This window comes from Puntigrus tetrazona, chromosome 19 (genome assembly GCF_018831695.1).
Source record: "Puntigrus tetrazona isolate hp1 chromosome 19, ASM1883169v1, whole genome shotgun sequence".
Taxonomy (NCBI): Eukaryota; Metazoa; Chordata; class Actinopteri; order Cypriniformes; family Cyprinidae; genus Puntigrus; species Puntigrus tetrazona.
Window position 1 is genome coordinate 10,474,150 of NC_056717.1, and position 8,898 is coordinate 10,483,047.

General features: G+C 37.8%; 1 protein-coding gene across 29 annotated transcripts in view; it reads right to left on the reverse strand.

The window, feature by feature from the left end:
* macf1a (microtubule actin crosslinking factor 1a) overlaps positions 1-8,898 on the reverse strand; it is a 150,254-nt gene that overhangs the window by 46,235 nt on the left and 95,121 nt on the right. For 26 of the 29 annotated variants that reach the window (XM_043217118.1, XM_043217124.1, XM_043217123.1 and 23 more), the window contains 17 exons: positions 8,667-8,822; positions 8,364-8,579; positions 8,121-8,270; positions 7,740-8,030; positions 6,433-6,582; positions 6,094-6,327; positions 5,478-5,648; positions 5,054-5,395; positions 4,773-4,964; positions 4,518-4,694; positions 4,247-4,370; positions 3,350-3,549; positions 2,946-3,263; positions 2,693-2,859; positions 1,314-1,470; positions 1,104-1,215; positions 441-503 (listed from right to left, as the gene is read on the reverse strand). In XM_043217118.1, the coding sequence (XP_043073053.1) occupies positions 441-503; positions 1,104-1,215; positions 1,314-1,470; positions 2,693-2,859; positions 2,946-3,263; positions 3,350-3,549; positions 4,247-4,370; positions 4,518-4,694; positions 4,773-4,964; positions 5,054-5,395; positions 5,478-5,648; positions 6,094-6,327; positions 6,433-6,582; positions 7,740-8,030; positions 8,121-8,270; positions 8,364-8,579; positions 8,667-8,822 (3,220 nt within the window). The remainder of the gene's footprint in view (positions 1-440; positions 504-1,103; positions 1,216-1,313; positions 1,471-2,692; positions 2,860-2,945; positions 3,264-3,349; positions 3,550-4,246; positions 4,371-4,517; positions 4,695-4,772; positions 4,965-5,053; positions 5,396-5,477; positions 5,649-6,093; positions 6,328-6,432; positions 6,583-7,739; positions 8,031-8,120; positions 8,271-8,363; positions 8,580-8,666; positions 8,823-8,898) is intronic. The other 3 variants (XM_043217120.1, XM_043217099.1, XM_043217116.1) reach the window with 2 other exon arrangements.

Consider the following 8,898-nt stretch of genomic DNA (forward strand, 5'->3'; position numbering starts at 1 on the left):
ATCTTCAATATTATTTTTGTCACTACATTACATATATTACATTACATAATTACTATTACAGTTTTCTTGATGCACTACAATGGAAAGAAACATATCAACAACAATAACTGGACAAACTGATTATTTGCAAAACGTGAACAGAGTGTCAACAGTCCTCTGTGCCAGATTTATGTGCGCTGTCATGAAAGGAAGTCTACATGATTAGACACACTGCTCATATGCACAAAGACAGATGACACCAATCTGCACATATTCTGAGAGCAAACTAACAGAACAGGACAAGAAGCAATGCAAAGAAAATCAGGGAGAGTGACTAAAAAAAAAAATCAAAGAGGAAGAGAGATGTGAGGGGAAAACAAATGGAAACGTCTAATGGAGAAAAGCCTCCAGTGATGTGGATGCTGCACAGCTCACTGGATAAAGGTGTGGAGGACGCTCACCTTTACAGGTGTGAATGCCATTAACACTGTTGGGGCTGGAAGCACCATTGAGCTGGGAAACACCTGGGAGAAAGACACACAGACACACGCTCAGACAATGCCACAATAATTCACAGGCATGCTGGCGCAGCACACACACATACACAAGCAGCTAGACATACACAGAGGATTTAAACACAGAGACACATATACAAACATTATATGTTGAAATTTAGTAGTTTGGAAGGTGGTATATGCTTAAAGGGATAGTTCACTCAAAATCTCTCCTTCATGCCATTTCAAACCGGCATGACCTCAGAAGCTCAAAAGGAGAAAATTGTAATAATGTACCAGTTGCTTTTTACCATGAAGTAACAAAATGAATTGGAAAATGTAAAAACACTACTATAAATAGATCATACTATTCTACCAGGTATATTTGTCAAAAATGATTTAAAAAAATATATATATATATATATATATATATATATATAAATAACAAAGTCTTACTAGTTTGAAATGGCATGAAGATGAGTAAATGATAGCAGATTTTAAATTGTTTGAGTCAATTATCCTCTAAAAGCAGTGGTTTGGGGCCTAAAATTCATAGTGGAAACACAAATTACTAGCTTCATACAAAAAAGTAGCCATGGCCCTGATCCTCCATGATGTTGTTTTGCCTACCAGTCTTGTTTTTAGGAGACGTGATGTTAATAATCAAGTTCTCCAGTTGTGAACTGGTCTTGTTTAACTCCTGAACTTGGTTTCCTTGGGTCTCCCATTCTGTGAGTAGATCCTACAAGTAAATTCATGAGACGTGTTAATTACAGCTCACCTCACTAAAAACAGAAACTGATGTCAGAACACTGTAAATAGAGAGAACTACAGTCCTACTTTAAGCTGCTGCGCTCTTCTCTGCAGGCTTTCTGTGCTTAGGTTGGGCTCTTTGGCAGGAAGTTGTTCTTGTACTGTTTGCAGCCACCTGAGGAGGGAGCCAGAGCGAGAGCGGAACTCCGCCAGCTGCTGGACGCAGCTCTGGATGGAATCAAATCTGTGAAGGACACAAGGAAATATCAGATAAATATCATTAACAACAACAAATGGATTCAGTTTTGTTAATGGTAACACAATGCTTGCTCCAATGAGACGATTTCATCCATGTAAAATATATTTTTCAAATGAATTAATCCTTTCTTAGTTCAAAATGTTTTAATGAGGTAAAAATTCAGAGTACCTATGCAAACCGACAAGAATAGTAAACTCTAACGTAAAAGGACCTCTTTGACCTCGGACTAATATGTCAACCCTGTATGCTACTATTTTAGGTCATGGTGATAGATCAGGACATTGTGTGCATTATTAAACAGAGCCAGACTCCACTCCAGACTCTTAACGTGGACAGCATGCCTTTCAACCATTGTTAGCAGCAGTTAGGGTCAGAAGTCATGTACCGACATGTTACCCTTTACATTCAGTTTATACTACAATAATCCACTTCCCACTCACAAGTATTTCTAGAGATATGTGGAGTGGATTTAGACTTGAACACATGACAGACTGTTTTATGAGCCGTCTCTGAGGACATCTGAAATGCTTGGAGCCCCAGTTAGGCATCTTAAGGAGGGATGTGGCCAAATGGTTTCCATAACAGCGGATACAGTGGTGTCAAACTGGGTTAGTATGATGCTATTTTTTTATGGTGCAGAGTATTCTGACCCTGTCCATACTGTCTTTATTTTTGTCACATGTCAAATGTCAAAGCAATTAGAGTTGGCAGGGCATCACATTTCAAGATGAAACTATGACACACAAAACAGCTTAGAACAGACTAACTATTCTACTCATGACTGCAACTGCCACAGACGTTAAGGAAGACAATATTACAGTATCCTGAATATTTCATTACAGAATAAATTTCTTTTCCAGTCTGGAGAGAGAAGTTAAATGTGGAAGACAGGGTTATTATTGTTAGCTAAAATTATTTAAAAGATTTTGTCAACTAATATAAAGTTGAAATCAAATATAAATTAGATTTAAAATATCTGAAATTTAAAATATGTTGAAGAATTAAATTCACTAAAATGAAAAATAAAAACAAAATATTTTCCTAATTATTATTTACAATGACATAAGCACATAAAAGTGCTAAAAATATACTTAAATTAAATTGTTGAAAATATTAAAATAAAAGCTCAGTCAAAATTATAATCATACAAAACAGTACTAAAATAACACTGGTATAATATAATGTTTTCACAACTCTCTCTACTGACCTCTCATTGACATTGGATTCCAAGCGTGCAAAGTCCTCAGAAACCTCTTTGGTTGTGTCCAAAAGGCTTTGTGCGTTGGCAAGGATCCCAGACTTGCTTAGGTCTGAACCAAGCTCGACAAATGACTTTAATTGACTTGACTCTTGGGTAATTTCTGATCTCACCTCCTTTAATGGAAAAAACACAAATGACGACATTGGACATCAGCCAATAAACATTTAATTGTTCATAAATCTGTGGCCAGAGCCCTAACCTCTATAGTCTGTCTGTAGTCATCCACGCTGCAGTCAGGTTGGCCTACTGGGCTGAGAGCCCTTTCTCGACTCTGCGTAAAGCTATGGAGGTCGGCACTCTGGCGCTCAAAGCTCTCCAACTTGGGCAAAAGTCCCCGTAACTCGGTCTCTCGTTCAGTCTGTTTGGCCTGAGCTGCCGTGTAGCGCTGACTCAAGTCCTGTAGTGCCCCCTGCAGGCCAGACACTGTTGATGCATCTGAAGACTTCAGAAGCTTGGACACGGAGTCCAAGGTTGCATCCACGCTGCCCTGCCTTGAAAGCAGTTCCTGGCGTATTTTCTGAGGGGAAAGTGCCATGGTTTGAAGAAAACTTTGTTATTATGTCTGATACTGATGATTATGATGGTTTGTGTTCAAGAAAATACCTGATTTTGAGTTAGGGCATCCTGAACTGCTTGAGCAGTGGGCTGGACAGCACCGGGTGATAAAGGTAGTCCATCCAACCATGCCAGCAGTGCTTTAAGTCCCTCCTGAACACTGACTGATTGGGCAACAGCTGTCTGAAGCTGCTCAGCTCTCACAGACACTGAATTAGACAGGGTTTCAAAGCGCTTCTCCAGAGCATCTGAAATGACCAAGAAGAAGTTTCAAATTAATGCAAGGGACAATATAAATATAATAAAAATATCCAGATCATGTCTTGTGTCATTTTGGGATAATGACTATAAATTACTGTCAAACTAAAATCAAAGTGCATTGATCATCGGATATTCTAGAAAGTTTTGAAAAATACTACTGGTTGAGCCAATGCTGCCATGTTGTGCTGAATGAACACAATGCTGTTCAAAATGTTCAAGTTCAAGTATTTGTTTTAAAAAAATGTAATCATGTTTTTCTGCAAGGATGCATTAAATGATCAAAATAGAGTAAAACATTCATAATGTTACAAAATATTATTAGGAAAAATTGTTTCTACAAAAATATTGTGCAGCACAGCTATTTTCAACACTGATAATTATAAAATAGCTTCTTGCACACAAAATCTAATATATTAGAATGATACTAAATAGACACTAAAGTCTATGGCTGCTATGGAAACCTTTTTCCTTCACAAAAATAAAAAACATTTTTAAAATAAATTAAAATAGAAAAGTCATTATAAATTGTAATAATATTATTATTTCACAATATTACAGTTTTTGATTAAATAAATGCTGCCTTGGTGAGCATAAGAGACTTTCAGTAGCAGTGCATGTCCAAAATTTCTTGTTCAAATTAACCTACAAAATGACACTTTTTAAGTTTAAAATTTTTAAAATTACCTGTAAGATTGTTAATATCTGCATTTTTAAGAGTCGGGGACTCTGGAGTGCTGACCAGCTCTTTTCCCGCCCTCTTGACCTTCTCAAGCTGTACCGAACGCTCTGCCAACTCATCCTGCAACAGCTGAGAAAAGACAGCAGAAGCAAGAAAAAGGTGATTAATTTGAGCAATTCTTAATAATATGGAATTTTGCTTAGGTGATCATTTCCAGTAAAGTTGTTTATAAGCTCTCCTCAAATATTTTAGCCAGAAAAGCAGTAATAATCCAACCTGCACAGTACTGAGAGTATGCTGCAATGTCTGAGTGTCCGTTTGCTCTCCGCTGGGTTTAAATACACTCTGATTTTGCTCCTGGGTGCTCAGCCAGGAGCCTAAAGAACCAGCCTCATCTTGGTAGTGTTGATATCGCTCTAGGAGACCTGAGAGACGGGTGCCAAGTTCTGAGGACTGAAAGAATGACCACAAGAGTCAGCGAGTCTTCAGCCTATTGTTGACTGAAAGAATACAAAGCTGTTTTGTACCTACCTTGCTGTGTAATGAACTGTAGCGCTGTGTGGCATCTTGGAGCTTGCCACTCACTAGGTGTCTGGTTTCCTCCAGCGCTGGATCCGTATTGCCCTCCTTCTCCAAGGACCCCTGAATAGAATCCAGAACCTTCTGACCAGAGATCGTCACAAAACGCAGATCAGCCTTGTGACAGATGACATCTTCTGCGAGCTGTAAAATACAGAGAAACACATTATTAAAGTATTCTGCTTTAATTAAGACCTAAATGTATTATGTTACACATAACTATAATTTCGTACCTTTTTGTGCTCCTCTATCCTGTCTTTTAGACCCTTTGCATCAGTTTCCCCTTCCCCGAGTGTACGTAGTACGCAGTCACTCTGATTCAACCATGTCCCCAGGTTCCCATGCTCCTGCACAAACTTGGTAAACTCATCTCTGAGGGCATCTGTCCGCCTGAGCCTGTCCTGACAGTTTTGAAGGCGCTCCTGATGCTGACTCTGTAGTTGGTCAAGTTTTGCCCGTAAGCGTTGTTTCTCCTCAGGTGGCACACTAGAGTCGGGTTGTTCCAGGAGAGAGCGAACAGACTGGGCCACCTGCTGAAGGTGAGCTTGTTGAGCTTGTAACTGTTGCAGCTCAGTCTGGAGGAAACGACAAAATGCAAAATGTCAAAAGGCAGAACTAGTAAAACTGATAAAAATCAACACAATTTAGGAATCTGACCTGAAGCATGTCACTGTGACAATTCAGAGCATTCTCTGGTGATCCAGATGATGGGGTGTCAGTGACAGTGTTGCCAAGGGACCTCCTCTTTGAGTCATCCAGTGATGACAACTCTCTGAGAAGTGTGTCTATGTTTTCCTGGGTTTCTTGCATCTGCTCTTCTGCTTTAGCCTTGGGAATAAGGAAAATATGATGATGATTAAACAAATAAATAAGAAATGCTGCCAAATTAACTCTCTGGCACTCTTCAGGTCAGTTTTGACCAAAAAATTTTATATTTAGAATTTTTACAAATCGTAGCTTCATCATAATGAGATGACACTTGGCGACTTTTGTCACAGACCGCATTATGAGAGTATGTGTCTCGCATATGTTTCCTCTAACCAAAAATACCTAAACCTTTACAAAAAGTAGTCTTTTAGAATGTGTAAAATTTCAGAATCTAAAAATAAAAAAAGGGGGAAAAATATATAATATATAAAATATAATCAATAATTATTATTAAACAAAAATATATTACATAGACCTTCTTTGAAAAAATTACAAGGGCGAAGAAGTGTGACTTCTAAACAAAGAGGGCCAGAGGGTTAAAGACAACAAATTGCGAACTGCTTACTTTTTGTGTGTTCTGCTGCACTGTTGTGACAATGGCAGTGTCTACTTTAGCTAGTGAAGAGTGGATTGAATTTGTAAGTGAGCTGTGCTGCTCTTTCATTTGAGAAAGAGTCCCCTGTAGTTTGGCCCTCTCCTCAGGACTCAAACTGTCACCCCGATCAGACAGGAACTCCTCCACTGAGCGGATAGTCTCATTTAACAAGTCACTTTTGGTCTGAAGGTCCTTCTCCACCTCCTATAGTTATGGAGTTAAAAAATAACAATTAATCAAACATTAAGGTAATGTCTTATGTAATACAGCTACATAAAATAAATGTCAGATGTGTCTCTTTAATCGCACCTTAAGCTCTCTTTGCTTCTGCTGTAACTCGTTCACATTGTCTGATTCCGTTCCAACTCTCTGATTGGCCAGGAGGCTGGCGGCACCAGCCAACCACATTGTTAGATTTTCTAGTTTTTGAGAACATTCTGCTTTCTGCTGCTGCACAACCTACATCCACGATAAAAAAGGAGGTAAAAACAGCAATAAAGATTTGCCTTTGAGCAATTATAATTATAATTCTCTTCAACCAAAAGTATTCATCATATTATTCTTTTTACCCCACCAAACTCTCACACTTGCCAGATTTCACACAAAGTAAACAGCGTACACTGGTTGAGCATGATGTGTCCAAATTCATAACACAAAGCACCAAAAAAAAAACAAATAACACAACAGGCCAGTGAAGCAGAAACATAACACACAAAATCCTTAGGAGTCCAAATAATAACTCAGCTAGATATTTTCTTCTTTTGCTAAAAAGACAGGTTAAAAACAAGCAAGCTATAAAGTGAGGCTACATTTAAGTGCTTTCCAAATGTGTCTTCTGTGGCAATCTGTAAGAGCAAGGCAGACAGGTTAATACACACGTTATTGTTCATTAACGCAGCTAGCACACTCAAGTTTGAAATGCAAGTGGCTGTAGAACAGAGCTCAACAATAAGGAAATCGATAAATTTAAGTTAATGATATCTAGCTGGATAACAAAACTGTGACTGTTAGTGTTGAAAGCATCGGTTAAAAATGATATACTTGCAATTTATAGTCAAATAATTAATTATAGTTTCAAAAATTCAGCATTAAAAGGTACATATTTTTATTATATTGCCATATTCATAATATATAAATGTCAGTATGAATTTCAAATGAAAAATTTAATTTCTAAATAAATGTATATTATTTTAAAAATAAACATTATATAAAGATTTATAATTTAAAAAAATCATGTTTAAGACATTAGACTATTAAATTTAGACTATTATTAGACTAGACCAGCAGACAAAAGTCATTATTGTTGAGTCCTGTAGAAGCATTACTGAAACAACAGATCAGTATTATTATAGCGTTGTAAAATTAACTCAACAAGTAGATCATAATGATAAATACATGCATGTGAACATGATTTAATTTTTTTTAAATGCGGCATTCGTGCTAAGTATTCATGCATACATCAGTAGTGTGGTTACCACAAATATTCTGTTTGTAATGCATTAGAAGTTTTCCTTTATCTCATATGATAAATAACGATTGTGAGTCTGTCGAAAGCAAAATTTAATATTCTTGTTTTTGAGTTGGCAGCACAAGCATTTATTCATCTGTTTGCAAACCTCTCTATCCCTTGTAGTTTGCTTCTCTTTCTCCATTTTCTCTTCTTTTACTTTCTGTTCTTTCTTCATTTGTTCATTTTCTCTCGCCTGCAGGGCTGACAGTGCCTCTGCCCTGGCATGACTGAGACCAACAGCCTGATGAAAGACCCTCTGTAGCTGCTCCAGTTGTCCAAGGAGATGCCTGCTCTGATCAGGCAACAGGTCCTGAGCATGCTCAGAGATAAACATTTGAATATTGAATGCCACATTGCTGACTTCATTGGACTGGGCAGTGAGTGAGTTCTGCAACATCTGTAAGGGAAAAAATGCAGTCACTGTAACAACAACGGAAATATGTGTACTGTCAAGATAAATAGGATATCTTCACTGTTGATGTCTTACCTTGCACAACTGTTGCTTACGAGTGATCTCGGCTACCGTTTGTCCATTTACACTTGTTTCTTCCTGCATTTGTGTCTCAGTCTCCTTAAGCCAGCTAAGAAGTTTGTCAACTTGATCTTGTAAAGATTTCAGCTGACTGCTTACAGCTTCCTATAAAACACAAAAGTCACACAGATATTTAAAAAACTTTTCTTTTATGAAAAACAAACTCTCTAATCTAATTATCAAAGGAATTTTTATTACATTTTGTGCATCACGTTGTTCTCGTAACCCCTGTAAAGTATTCTGGGCAAGGTCCCTGGCTGCACTGTAAGTCCGAGCTAAGCTTCGCCGATCTTTTTCCAGGGCTATAAGCAGCTGAGGTGGAACATCCTGAGGGCAAGACTCCAGCAACTCCGCGGCTGCTTCAGTCTCTTTGTGTACTTCTGGTTCCAGGTCACTAATTTCCAAAAAAAGCAACTGAAAATAGAAAACAGCATGTGTAAACTTAAACAAACGGCTAAATTTGCTACATGTCATACATTTGCTCTAATACAAATCTTTTACCTCTATCTGTTTGATTATGTCATCAAGTGTGGAGAGACTTCGACCAACAGACTGTTGCTGCTGCTGCATTAGGCGGACCTCGATGTGTCTCACCATGGAAAGCAAGACCACAATCTGTTGGTCATGTTCTAAGCATTTTTGGCGAGCCAGTGAGGACTGAAAAGAAAAAGAAAAAAATCAATTTGCAGTAAACAATATACAAAAACCTCAAAAAATATCTCCAAAACTACTA